This window comes from Gouania willdenowi, chromosome 4, assembly GCF_900634775.1.
Source record: "Gouania willdenowi chromosome 4, fGouWil2.1, whole genome shotgun sequence".
NCBI classification, from domain to species: domain Eukaryota; kingdom Metazoa; phylum Chordata; class Actinopteri; order Blenniiformes; family Gobiesocidae; genus Gouania; species Gouania willdenowi.
In genome coordinates, this window is record NC_041047.1 from 41,076,018 (window position 1) to 41,090,805 (window position 14,788).

The following is a 14,788-nucleotide window of genomic DNA, read 5'->3' on the forward strand; positions in this document are numbered from 1 at the left end:
AAGAAAATGGTGATAAATGCTTTATCAGATGCTGGCAGACTTGGTGCAGAAGCTACGCTTCCCAACCGAGATCGCAGCTACCACTGGAAAGTGAAGGTTTGTCCAGTGGAAGTAGGCTGCAGAGGGTTTGTAGCCACCTCAACACCCAGGGTACTCAGAGAGATGTGAATTTGAGTCACTGGCTGAGGACTCCACCTGGGCTGTCAAACTGAGTTGATGGCATCTAGGGAATTGAAAAGCTCACAATCCCCCCAGATCAGCTAGGCCCTGAATTATTGTCAGCTGGAAAATGCAATGAAAAAAAACAATCAATAAGCTCAAATATCAGAACAAACCAGCAAAATAACAAAAAGCTTGAACAGCTTCAACCACAGAGGGATGAGTCAACCACAGTTAAGTTTATTACAGTGAACCCAAAAACAATAGAAGAAACTGTTCAGCAGCTAAATCCATCAACGTGTTGCCTTGACACAATACCCTCAAACTTCTTTAAAACTGTTGTAAAGTCAAATGTCACTGATTTGTGTCTAATAATTAACTGCTCATTCCAATCAGGCACCGTACCAAAATCCCTGAACATAGCTGCTGTGAAACCTCTGTTAAAAAAGAGAACACTGGATGCCTCTATACTGGCTAACTATAGAACAATCAGCAAACTTCCATTCATGGCCAAGATAATTAAGAAAGTGGTCTTCAACCAACTGAGTCAATTCTTAACATTTAGCAAAATATTTGCTACAATTCAGTCAGGCTTTCATTCTCATCACAGCACAGGAACTGCTCTTATCAATGTAATCAATGACATAAGGTTGAACACTGATTCAGGAAAAGTATCTGTTCTCATTCTATTGGATCTAAGTGCTGCATTTGACACTGTAGATCATACAATTTTGTTGCAAAGATTGCAAACATGGGTTGGACTTATTGGAAAAGTAATGCAATAGTTTAAATCCTACTTGGAGGAGCGAAGTTATTTTGTAAGCATTGGAAACTTTGAATCTGACAGATTACCAATGTCCTGTGGGGTTCCTCAGGGCTCTGTTCTTGGATCCCTTCTGTTTAGCCTTTATAAGCTTCCTTTAGGACAAATTTTACAGAACTGTAAGATTGATTGTCAAGTTGATTATCAGAGCTACGCAGATGACACAACTATATCTATCACTGAACCCAGATGACTATGGTCTTATTGAGGTGTTGTATGACTGTTTAGAAAAAGTAAACTGCTGGATGAGTGAAAACTTCCTTCAACTAAACCATGACAAGATGGAGGTGATTGTCTTTGGTAACAAGGAAAAGAGGACTGCTGTCAGCAAGTACCTTGACTCTTGATCGTTAAAAGCTAAAAACCAAGTCAAAAACCTTGGTGTTCTGATTGACTCAGATCTTACATTCAGCAGTCAGATCAAATCTATCACAAAAACAGCTTCTACCACCTAAAGAACATCTCCAGAGTGAAAGGTTTAATGACTCAGAAAGATCAGGAGAAACTGGTCCATGCTTTTATCTCCAGCAGACTGGACTATTGTAATGGTCTTCTGACAGGAATCCCCCAAAAGAGCATCAAACAGCTACAGCTAGAAGAAGCCCTGTGATGCATAAAGGCCTGAATATTAACCTGGTATATATTTCTATATGTCTGCACTGATAAACAAACCTCCAGTCTCTGATGGGTGACCATACTCTGCGGTCCTGTCTTCCTCAACCCTCTACCCCATGTTGCTGCTTGTCTCTCGCGGTGAAACAAAGGGGTCGATGAAGCACATGACCACAGGGTATTTCCACAGTTTGGATGTTCCTGCAGCTGACCCACTACGGTTCTCCTGACTTTTTTTTCCTCTCATAACCCATAAGTGAAAATAGCTGGTGTTAGCGGCTAATGCTATCATTAGCTAATGCTATCCTCACTCACTGCCGACTTTCAAAGATGAAAACTACAGAGAGAACATTTACCTGCTGCTCCACCTCCTCGCTGATTCTCCTCCACACCAAATCCTTCCTTGTCCTGGTCCCGGTTAAAATAACAGGCCGTGTCATACAGCTCCCGGTGGTCACACACCGCTACGATTAGCTTCTCCTCAATGGTTGAACGGGTGAAAATACTGGTTTCCGTGTTGCCTGCCTGACGTCATTGCCAACAAGGACTCTGATTGGCTTTCGCGCCTGCGCGTCACACGAAACAGCCGCTGGAGTTCAATATTTTCAACTCAAGCGAACGGCGAATAACGCGAAAATCGGGAGTGCGCTTGCCGCAGCCTTCGCGTTCCACGCGCGAAACAGTCCGCGCCGCCCCACCGGCGAATAATTCGCCTCCCAGCGCGTCTAAACCATTGACTTTGCATGTAATCTGTTCGCTTGTGCCGCAGAAACCGCGTTTGGTGTGAACGCAGCATAACACCAAAGTGGAGAGGGAGGGGGAGAGGAAAGGGAGCAGGGAGGAGAGACTCAAGGTAGGAAATACAAAGGGTGGGGAAAATAGATTGTTTTACAGTGAGGGTGAGATGTGAAGTTGTAAAATATATTGTGCTTATTATGTTGTGTAATCAAGCCAGTATAGTGACAAGTGTGAAGCTTAGCTATAATGGTGGTGGCTGTGGACAGGGGGAATGAGTGAGTGGTAGTACCTAAAGCAGGTATTTGGGATTAACGTGTCTAAAGTTAAGCCCAGTATGAGTTTTATCCCACATCGCAAGGCGTGCCAGTGCATCGTATACCAGTATATGTGCAAAAAAACGCTACCGCAAACCCAGGAACTGCCCCGGGCCCGCAGATGCAGCCAGGCCAGCAGAAAGAGTGGGGGCCAGGGAGCCCCAGGCCACCCCCCACGGCCGAGCAACCCCCCAGACGCCCCCAAGATCCCAGGCTGAGAGACAGCCACCGCCCCCCACACACACATCCGAGGAAGCCCCAAGCAGCCGAGCACCCCAAGGCCCCCTGCCAGCATCCCGCCCCCCCACACCCAAACACCCAACCCCCGAGGGGAGGGCCCAGAGAGCCCCCCGCCCGAGACCCCAGCAGCTGTATTGGCTTATAAGGTTCCCCTAAAATGACTCAGCCAATCAGAATGGGCAGGTAGGCAGGCTGCTATACTCCAGTTAACAGAGATTTCTGCATATTCTGATCAGTTTCAATGGACAAGTTTCCATCTCCACATGAAGTCTCCTCCTCAACGCCCCACATCTGTATATCAGTCCAATTATAGCTTTTAATGGTCAGTTTTTACTGGAACCAGACTGATGCACCGCACTGTCCACTCCCATGTACCACACTCGGTCCTGTACACGATCGCTCCTGTAAAGCCCAATGTGGTGATTTGACAACTTTATGTAGTCTACTTTTTCCTACTATTAAAACTAGCTCATATCTTTTATTTCAAACCTTATTGTACTTTTTATACGCTCTTCCCACCGTATATACATAGCTGCACACTGCTCCCCACTTCACAAACTTCCATTTATTACCGGTATTTGATTATTATCTCAAGCATCTTATTTTATATATAAATAAAACAAATATTCAACAGATGTAGGACTTCCGTTATTTATAATAACATGTTACTGTGATACAACAGTAGATGTTACTGAAAATCAGAACATGTTCAAAATGTCTGTATAGACATATTAAAGTGTAGATGTTCAGTTGTGGATCTGTGGAAGTTCTCATGTGTTTATTACTGCAGTGTTGGCCCACAGCACAATATGAACAGGTGAAGAGCAAAGATTTGAACAATGTTGTGTTACAAGTCATTTCAGATTCATTTCAAAATAAAAATAAACTTATTACCACACAGGATGATGGCTGGAATCCTCTTGGTCTGGAACAAAGCTTTAATTTCCAGTTTCTGGGAAACAGTAAATATATTTAATCAGTTAATGATGAGCGTGAGCAGCTGGAGAAATATGTAGGTTAGAGAAGTCTGCAGTAAACATGGTCATAGATCTGTGATGTTACCTCCTCAGGTTCTCTGTCAGTCTGCTTTGTCTCCTGGCTTTGCTCAGTCATGATCTCCTTTATCAACTGCAATTAATCACAGAGAAAAAGATTTAAACTGAAGGTCAACATGGAATCAAAAGCTCACTGTAGACCTGTTAGGATAGATCAGGGACAGGCAACTGTAATCACCTACACATGTGATGTATATGAACAGGAAAGTATGTAGCATAGATCTATATGAACAGTAACATATGTAGCATAGTTCTATATGAACAGGTTCGTATGTAGCATAGAATTCTTTGAACAGGAATGCACGTAGCATAGGGCTATATGAACAGGAACATATGTAGCATATATCTACTAAAATGACAACAGAAATGCACAAAACTACACCAAAAAACAAACTAAAATACACAAAATTACTCCAGAATCACACTATAATGGCAAGAAAAAATAATAATTATACAAAAAAATTCACAAAAAGACAACAGAAAGATACAAGAATACACATGACCCCAAAAAACATACATTACAGAAAAATACAACAAAAATATGAAAATGGCTCAAAATACACAAAACTAAATATTTATACTAAAAATACATAAAACTAAATATTTACACAAAAAATACACAAAATGACTCCTGACTTACACTACAATGGCAACAAAACAATAATTGTACAAAAAAATGCACAAAAACACAACAGAAAGATACAAAAATACACATGACCCCAAAAAACATACATTACAAAAAAAAATTTAAATAAAAAAAAAAAACAGCAAACATTTATGCACAAAAAGACAACAGAAAGATACATAAATACACATGACTCCAAAAAACATATGTTACAAGAAAATACACCAAACAAAAAAAATATAAAAGTGATGATGAAGTCATGCACATGTCCCATAGAATTAAACCAGGAAAATTGGACCCGCAAATATACCCCTTATGCTCCCACATGAATGCATACTTCCGACGGGCACTGTACTAGTAGATCTACATTAACAGTAACATATGTAGCATAGATCTATATGAACGATAACATATGTAGCATATATCGATATGAACAGGAACGCATGTAGCATAAAGCCTTATTTCGGTTGGAAATGAACACTCTTTTTACTGTGTTTTAATCTATCAAACTCCTGGTCCTGCTCGTTTTCTTTTAGATAAATTCTCAGAGTTTGTCATCTATTGTTAAGATGGAGAGCTGGTGATTTTAATCTGCATGTTGATAACTCCTCGTCCTATGGCAGCTGAGCTGATGTCTCTTATGGACACTTTCCACTTTGTGCAACATGTGTCAGGTCCAACACACACTTAAGGTCAGACTTTAGGTTTGTTTTTTTCTTTTGGTTTAAAAATTGACCAACTCAGTATTGAAGACTTACAAATAAGCGACCACTGCTGTATTGCATTTCATCTGTCACTCACACTGGTATGGACTACTTCTCATGTGAAAAAACGGAGATGCATTCTTAATGAAGCAACAATCAATGGGTTTTCTCCCTCTTTTGACCAAACTACCTTTTCTAGTAGTGATGATGTTAACACATTTATGACAAACTTCAATAGCCACTGTTTGACTGCTTTGGACACAGTAGCACCAGCTAAAAATACTCCAGGCTCTAATAAGAAACCTTGTCCATGGATGAATTAAACTATTTTTAGCTTTAGGAGAAGCTGCCGGAAAGTGGAACGGTTGTGGAAAACCACTAAACTAGAGGTGCATAGACTCCATCTCAAAGAAAATAATAGAGCTAAATGAAATAATAAAGCGCCCACGCTCTGCTTATTTTACTAATCTTGTTTTGCAAAATAAGAGAAACCCCAAGGTCTTATTCAATACTACTGAAAATCTTGTTGCACCCTCACCCTCCCATGTGCCTGTACACACGCACACACACAGGATGACTGTAACAAATTCTTAAACTGAACTGTGTGGACACTTTTAAAAAACTGTTGAAGACCTCACTTTTCAGAAAAGCTTTTAGCTACCTGGATTTTAATTTTATTATCTTTTTTATGATGCTGCTCCTATGATGTACAGTATATGCACCCATGTTTTATTATTCTATTATGATGTTGCACTTGTATTTTCACCACAGCTCTGTACAGCACTTGGTGATTTTGTCTGTAAAAAGCACTTTATAAATAAAAAATGACTTATTTAAGGTTCTATGTAAAATCCCCCACCGTAGGTGCAAACACCCTCCCCCGTAACCCTAAGTGCACCTCCCAAAAATCCTGACAACGTAGAAAGATGGTAAACTTGACCAGAATGCTGTGCTGCTAAACCTTACACAACTGAGTGTCTCACTAGTATCAATACGGTGCCGCTGCTTCCTCCGCCCCCACCCAGAGGCAGATTGGAATCAGAGCTCCAGCAAAACTGGTGAGAAAAGTACCTCGAATAACTTTGTCTACGGCGCTACTCTGGCAGCACCCTCTACCCGTGATAAAGACTGACACCAGACGCTCTGCCACTGCACAAGCTGTCATAAAGTGAGAGAAGAAGCAGCTATCCCCATGACTCTTTTTGTTCACAAATTACTCTAACAACCCTTTTTAAACAATCTGTGGAGACAAACTTCAGCGTGGTGCCTTCACATTCCAGAACTATTACTTTGTTTTGGTCCAGATCAACTGTAATAACGTGTCTACAATTCTGGATGTTTGAACAAGTTAAAATTGCAGCTTTTCTCTTCAAAGAATGACTCAATCGTGGAGCAAAGTTGTAAGGCTGAGATTACTGAGATTTAACTTCTTAAAAACATGCAGCAAAAAGAAATCTTTGCTGCATGTTGTATTTTTTATTTCAAATAAATGTCACATTTATAAAATATTACTAATATAATACTTTTTTTTAATTTAATTGTTTCACCTAAACATGTAATAATTACAATTATTTTATTGCATTGGTAATACTCATTTTATAAAAGTATACATATATCTCATGTTGCCATTCTGTACACTGAGTTTTAGTAGCTCAAATATTGACTCGACATAAATAGTGTGTGTGTGTGTTTTTATTGCATCTATCTGAAGTCCAATGGGGAAATAAGTAGGTGATCCCAAACTTTTGACAGGAAGTGTAACATAACTATCCATATGTGCCGTGTTATGACACATCTGACTTTTACAACAAATTAAACCGTTTAAGAATCGGTTTAAAAAAATGAGCAAGTTATGGTTATTTAAAAAGTGCATGCGCCACTACTTCACACTTAGATAAAGGTATTTACAGATTCAGCTTTTCCGGACAAATAACTCATCAACGGAACATTGCTTTTACAAAACCGAGACCTCGTTGCAATCACAGCAAGGTGGACTGAACGCTACAAGCGGATTTTCTTCAAAACGAGCCGTTCTCCGCTCTTGGTCATTTATATTGGCCTCTACGCGGAGCCGACTGTGGCTGGAATAAGCAGGGACCGTCTGCAAATTACAACACCGGAAAAAGATTAAAAAAATAAATAAAAACCAATAACTTCACAGAGGAAAGTGGTAGTCATAAAAATTACAGCACACATAGTTGAACTCTTCTTGATTATACTACAACACTTAGTTTCAACAAATGTGCTTTTATAACATTTTAGTGATTTTTTTTTTTTCATTAAATAAGTACTAAAATATGCAATAACTGTCCTATAACATGTAATAGTTTTTTTTTTTTTTAAAACTCAGAGCACACATAGTTAGCCACGCTAACAGAAGTCAGTGGCCAGTTAAAATAGTCGCCACTTAATCTGTAACACCAGAAGTCCACCAGGTTTTCAATATGGCTCAGCTCACACACACTCGTTAACAGACTTTCTGCAAAAATGCTTCAGGATTTCAGAAATGTTGGAGCAGGTACAAATTAAAAACATGGATGACTACCAGTCCTCGAGGACCGCGTTTGAACACCCGTTCTACACAGTACCGCTGGTGTTACGGTTCAACTGGTGACCGTGTCAGCCTGAGGCTGCGTTGAGTGGAAAGAAACGGTGCAGATGTTCTCCTAAAGGAGGTTTGACCGACAACAGTCAGCTTTAAAGACGGAGAGCAGCTTCTCACCTTCTCCTCCTCCTCGTCATTCTTCTTCAACAGCTCTTTCCTCCTCCTAATGGTTTCCGGCAGGCTGTACATTAAAAGAAGCGCAATGCTGCCCTCTTCAGTTCAATAGAATTACTCCACTTTAGATTCTAAAATAAAGGTTGGTAGAGAGACCACTGCCTTATCTACTAAACGCGAATATTTTCTCTCGGCGAAAACATTGCTTTTATTGAAAACACTCGAAGCCCAAGGGTTGAAAGTTCTTTAAATAACAACAACAGAGTAATGGACACAGGAAAATAAAACATGTGAAATAGTCTCAAGCTGACCACACTGACATAGCCCATCTGGATGCTTGTCCATTTGATTTAAATATGCAGCAAGCCCACAATGCCCCAGTCTTATTCTTTTTTTTTTTTTTTTTAACTTGATTTAATCAGCATGTTGACCACAGGAGTCTACTGCCCTGCACACATGGTTGACACTTAAACTAGTGCCTCCCTCTAGTCTCATTCTCCCACTGCCTTTGCCATTGTTGATACTTAGTAGTTTTAAAAATACTCAGCCTTCCCCAAACGGACCACATAGTCCATTTCCGTCTCGAGAAGAGCCTCCTTGGCTAGCAGATCAGCATCTTCATTCCCCACAATACCTGAATGAGATGGAAAACCCAATACTAGACCCCATCAACTCTATCCGGCGAAGGCAACACAGAATCTGCCCTAGCCCCAGAGGAACAGTCAGAATGTGCCTGTCAGGCAGTCATTGAATCAGAATAATTTTATGACATCTCAGGTTTATTTCGCTCAATCCAATCTAAAGCCCACCAAATGGCTAAAGCTCAGTAGATACATAATCAGATACTCGCATACTTTTCCCAATTTCATTGTTTACCTCCTACATTATCCAGGTCCATGTTCTCTGTATCAGCCCAGTAAGCGTCTCCTTCCCAGTCCCACCACCACAGCCAGTCTGTCCGAGTGCAGTAAAGATGAACCTGTGAATTAATCTTTAAATAAAATATAAAATGCGCAGGTATTGAGCTTTGATTAAACTGGATTTTATGCATAAAAGTACAAATTTGATTTACATTATAAATATGAATATTAAGTGAATCAAATAAAGTAGCAATTATGTCAGTGACTTTGAAGAAGCTACAATTCAAGCACTTACCAATCTACTTTACATTTAAATGTAGTTTAAAGTAGATGGGTAAGTGTTTGTTCAAACTATGTTACAGTATGGAATGTAAGGATAAATTAAACTACAATATAGTGTATGGATACATTTTGAAGTCAGCTAACTATTTACCTTTCTTATTATACCAAGTGATTTGTTAATCTTCCGAATTACCCAGAACACTGGCTCTTTCCAACTCAAGTTCACATCAACGACACCAGGAAATCTGGTGGATGAGACGAGTTAACTGAAAAGAAATAAAATTTTTAAAAGTGGTTAGAAAAACTATCTTTACCACTAAAAATAATAGTTACTTTTTTTTAAATGTTAAGAGATAGCTTGTTTCACTTAAATCATGTATCAAATGCAGACAATTCCACGTTGGCTTGGTTTATAAGAGTATTTGAGTTTAGATATAACTAAAGTTGTATCATCAGCAAAAAATATTGAAATTAGAGCTTGTGAAACATTAGATAAATGAAAAATAATAATGGTCCTAATATGGATCCCTGTGAGAAACCACAACGAATTACTGCCCTGGCAGAATTGCAACTGTTAATGCAAACAAACAGATATATTACTAATATGATTTGGTAACCATTTAATAATAATAATAATACATCCATTTTATACAGCATTTTTTTAGACACTCAAAGTCACTTTACAAAATTAAGGGATTATTCTTTCACTCCACACTTATGGTGGTAAACTATTAATTTAGCTACAGCTGCCCTGGGGCAGACTGACGGAAGCAAGGCTGCCATAGTGCGCCATCAGCCCCTCCGACCACCACCAACACATTCATACTAGGCAATGTGGGTGAAGTGTCTTACCAAAGGACACAATGACAGATACCACTGGAGGGACTGTCCCTCACTGTGGCACCTGGAATTCTCAGTGGTCTCCCATCCAACTACTAACCAGGCCCACACCTGCTTAGCTTTAGAGATCTAATGGGAAAGGACATTCCCTGAAAACCATATTTTTGCAAGATGAATGTGATGATTAACAGAACCAAATAATTTCAACAAATCAAGAAAAATACTGCAAACTAATTCATTCGTATCTAAATTCAGAGGTAACATAGTTCTTTAAATAAAATAAGGCCATATAAGTGTTGTGATTTTTACGAAAACCATATTGATGCTTATGAAGAATTTAGTTTTCGGTTGCTCTAATACTTTTGAGCCTTGAACTTCAGCCTTAGTTACCACTGTGATTTAGCCGAGTAAGAAGTTAGCCAGCGTCATAATACAGCACACACGGAACAATTCCTGGAAGTTGGAGCAAAACAAGGAAATCCAGCTACGTAGTACAGGCTTCTAGAAATTTCTTGGAACCACAAGTTTTACCACAAACTTTACATCCAAAGCTCGGTTGTCTGTTTGCTTTACTTTTTCTCCATAACTCCAAAACTTTCTTTCTTCCTCAGAAACAGCTTCTTCCCGCAAGCTGTCACCACACCCCAACTCTAACACAGACTAAGGAAATAAACAGTCATTGCACTATTGCACTCTGTAGCACTTTCACTGCGAGTAAATATTTATGTACTTTTAATTTAGTAAGATTTGATTATTTAATTTTTTTTAATGTATCTTAACACTATTCCAAGCTGCTACAATATCATTGTATGACTTGTCTTGTACAATGACAATAAAAGCTATCCAATCTTTTTCCGCTTTCTCGTGTGATACTCTCCTAAACGTCTCTGATCTTCAACGATAATACAAAAACCTGATTGGTTTAGCTGTGCCACGTAGGATGGAGAACTTGTATGTGATTGGTTAGAGCGTTTCCTTGTCGGCTAGAACGCTACCGTAAAGACTGCAATAGCTGCACAGGCTAAATGTAGAAGCGCTACATTAACTTTTAATTAATAACTCCTGTTTAGTTTGTGGGTCTGCAAGTTTGGTGACCACTGCTCTAGTGTGAATTCTCATGTGTCGATTCAGGTCAGTCTTTTGAATAAATCTTTTCTGACAAACATGACAAACATAGGGTTTCTCCCCTGTATGAATTAACATGTGCATCTTTAGATGCGACCTGCAAGAAAATGGTCTCTGACAGAAATCACAACCAAAAGGTTTCTCTCCAGTGTGGATTTTCATGTGTCGATTCTGATCAGACTTGCTATTAAATTCTTTACCACAAACATCACAACTAAAAGGTTTCTCTCCTGTGTGAATTCTGGTGTGGATCTTCAGATGTGTTCCATTGCTAAATCGTTTCCCACACATGACACAAGCAAAAGGTTTCTCTCCTGTGTGAATTCTGGAGTGCACAGAAAGACTCGACTTACAAGTAAACCTTTGACCACAAACACCACAACCATAGGGTTTCTCTCCTGTGTGAATTCTTGCATGGCTCTTCAGATTAGATCTTCTGCTAAACTGTTTACCACAAACATCACAACCAAAGGGTTTCTCTCCTGTGTGGATTCTCATGTGGACCTCCAGATCAGATCTGCTAATAAATCGTTTCTCACACACATCACAACCAAAGCGTTTCTCTGTGTTCTGTGATTTGCCTTTGGTGTTCTTCTCAGTCCTAACCTCAGATGTTTGAAAGCTCTCACAGCTCATGTCCATGTGTTCACTCTGAGCTTCAGACTGGGACAAAGGTTCCCTCCAATCCTCACTGTCTTCAGTGTCAGAGCAGTCTGTTTCCTCTCCATCAGTGTCTGGTTGTGTATAAGTGTTTGCTGCTTCTGGGTCTTCACTGATGTCTCCATTTGGTTCTACTTTCATGAGTTCAGCTGAACTGCAGGTTGCAGGTTCTCCTTTGATGTTTTCATTTTGTCTCCAGTGTAGCAGAGAACACTGAGCTTCCTCCTCTTCATTTTCGCTCTTCACAGTAACAGCCGTGATATCCGTCTCCTGCTTTGCCTCTAGACTTTCCCATGGTTCTTCCTCTTCCTCCTTTATGTGGAGATGATCTTGGAGCTGCAGTCCATGTTGAAAGGAAACACCATCAAGAACATCTGCAGGCATTCCTAAACACAACCAGGACCATCAGAGACATCTCTACACTCATTATTCACATCATTAGACTAAGATCTACATTAACACAACAAAACACACACATTAATGACACTCCCCAATATATACGTGGGCTGCTCATTTCCCTCTGTTCATAGTCACACAATTTCTGTCATTTTTCGTCACTAATTATTTGCCTGAACTCTTGTTCTTTTTTTTTTAAACTCTAAAATTTCAAAATAAAACTAAATTGGGTTACCAAAACCGTTGGCTGGAATCTTCTTGCTCTGGAAGAGGGCTTTTATTTCTTGTTCCTGAAAAGCAGTAAGATAAAGATAAAATGAGTCAGTGCTTTCTTATGTGAGGAAATTAGGTTTGTTACAGCAGCAAAAGATAAGCATACACATGAATAAAACAGGACCAACAAGAACAGAAAATACATGTACAATATAAATATAGTGTTAGCAGTGATGTTATGGTGTGTGTGTGTGTGTCCTCTGCTATGTCCTCAATGCACCTGGTCAGCTGAAAGAGGCACCTGTGCTACCTTTTTTTTTTTTTTTTACTGCAGCTTCTCCTAAAAGTTCACGGCAAATATCCTTGGCGGCAGGCATGATCAGTTCTTCTCCGATCATGAAAGGTTTCTTAGCCTTAGCAATGCGGTTTGCCACTAAGTATGATGCTCTCAACTACTTCTGTTCTTCTTGCTCACATTTTTTCTTTCAAAAAACTCGTTGTTGTGTTGTACGTCGACGTACAACACAACAATCTGTCAACTGTAGCAGCTGTAAATCTGTAATAACTTCGACCAATGAAAAAAACAAATCGTTTTTTTTGTAACCAATCACGTCTCTCTGTCTCCCTGCTCGTTCTCGACCCATGCACGAGCTCACACTGAAAGCGCGTCACCGCTGAGTTAAAACAGAGTTTCTGGTCACATTTTTAACATATATAATGATAAAGTTTATTGTTTACTTACTGCTGAATGAGACATGAGACAACGAATTTTCTACACAATACAAGCGATGAGCTGCAGCAGCTGTGCGCATGCATGTGAGTGAGACGGACCACAAGGGGGAGGGGCGAGTGGGTAAAGGCGGAGCCATCAGGGAGGCTGCATTTAAAATCATACTAGCTTTTGAAAATTGCCAACCCTATTTTTAAGGTGAAAGGAAAGTTTATTTTTTGTTGGAAAAGCACTTTCTGTATTAGCATTTGGAGTTTTGAGTTTAAGAAAAATGTGAGTGGCAAAACTCTAATAGATCTATGTTTACAGTAACATATCGAGTACAAATCTATATGAACAGTACCATCTATCTAGATTATAACATACCTTGCTAACAGCTGCTGTGTCATGGCACATGATGGTCGGGATATCGTGTTCTTTTCTAACTCGTGGTCGATGTGTATCTGTGCTGAAAGTCCGTTTGAGTCCAGCAGTAGCTTGGAAACAATCCTCAGTGAAATGGCCAGTGCAGAGCACCGAGTGTTTCGTGGGACTTGCAGAACCCATTCCGCCACAGTTTGAGATCCCGAGGAAAGGTGAAGAAGGAAACTCCGTCCCTGGAAGTCCTCGTACAGTGAGCTGCTACACAGTACCGAGGCATCTGTGGTGCTGAGCTGGTGTTACGGTTCAACTGGTGACCGTGCTACCCTGAGGATGGGTTGAGTAGAACGGTCAGTGTTAGGAAGATAAAAACAGTGCAGATGTTCTCCTAAAGGAGGTTTGACCGACAATAATCAGCTTTACAGACAGAAAACAGCTTCTCACCTTCTCCTCCTCATTCTTCTTCGTCTTTGGAGTTCTTCTTCTTCTTCTTATGTGGTTTATTAGCGGGTGGCACTCATCAGATAAAGATGCATTTTCCGCCACCTACTGTATCGGAGTATGAACCAGAGATTTAGAGATTTATCCTTTTCTTAACTCATAATAATTATCCTTATTCTTAATAACAGAATCTTAAAAAAAAAAAAAAACCCCACTATATTCTTCCCAATTCCCAATTCCCAATTCAGGAATTTGATTACCCTTTATTCAAAACATTACCCACATTAATCTCCATCCACTGACGATGTAAATCCTGAAGCATAATTTGTCTTTGTCTTGCATATCTTCTACATCTTAGGAGAACATGCTCCACATTCTCTTGGTCGTTGACACAATCCTGTATCATGCTTTTTGATGAGATGTAAAGTTTTATTCAGCCTCGTTTGTCCTATTCTGAATCTAGTAAAGATCCTCTCTTCCTTGTTACCTCCAGTGGTGCACCTCCTAGAACCCACTGTGCTCTGTATAGCGTATAAATGTCTCCCTGTGTTTGATGAGTCCCAACACGCCTGCCATGATATTCATTTTAATAAATGACTTAGCCTCTGTCCTACTAAAAGGTATGTCCATACAAGAGTCATTTGAAGTAAGTGCTTGTTTTGGTCATTTATCCGCTGCTTCATTACCGCTTATCCCTCTATGTGCTGGAATCCATAAAGGTAAAATCTTGAAACCTCTCCTATGAAGTCTGTACAAGTTTTCATAAATATCATTCACCAAATCCTGTCTACTTGAAGACTTAAAATTTTGAATTGCCATTAGATCAGAGCTCGAGTCAGAACATATAATTATTTCTTTCACTTGTGATTCTTCTATCCACTGTAACGCTGAT

General features: G+C 39.7%; 2 protein-coding genes across 7 annotated transcripts in view; both read right to left on the reverse strand.

Annotated features, from left to right (window-relative positions):
* Positions 1 to 14,788, reverse strand: part of LOC114462057 (gastrula zinc finger protein XlCGF8.2DB-like) — a 34,322-nt gene that overhangs the window by 7,320 nt on the left and 12,214 nt on the right. For all 5 annotated transcript variants that reach the window (XM_028444653.1, XM_028444649.1, XM_028444650.1 and 2 more), the window contains one exon: positions 3,781 to 3,838. In XM_028444653.1, coding sequence (XP_028300454.1) covers positions 3,781 to 3,838 — 58 coding nt within the window. The remainder of the gene's footprint in view (positions 1 to 3,780; positions 3,839 to 14,788) is intronic.
* LOC114462060 (zinc finger protein 28 homolog) lies at positions 9,777 to 13,943 on the reverse strand. 2 transcript variants are annotated; one of them, XM_028444663.1, is made up of 4 exons: positions 13,900 to 13,943; positions 13,462 to 13,782; positions 12,388 to 12,442; positions 9,777 to 12,130 (listed from the first exon to the last, which is right to left on the reverse strand). In XM_028444663.1, exons 2-4 carry the CDS (start codon positions 13,639 to 13,641, stop codon positions 11,013 to 11,015), a joined length of 1,353 nt encoding a protein of 450 aa, XP_028300464.1. In that variant the 5' UTR covers positions 13,642 to 13,782; positions 13,900 to 13,943; the 3' UTR covers positions 9,777 to 11,012. The 2 variants fall into 2 exon arrangements, with proteins under 2 accessions (XP_028300464.1, XP_028300463.1); XM_028444662.1 differs by having other exon boundaries at positions 9,779 to 12,142.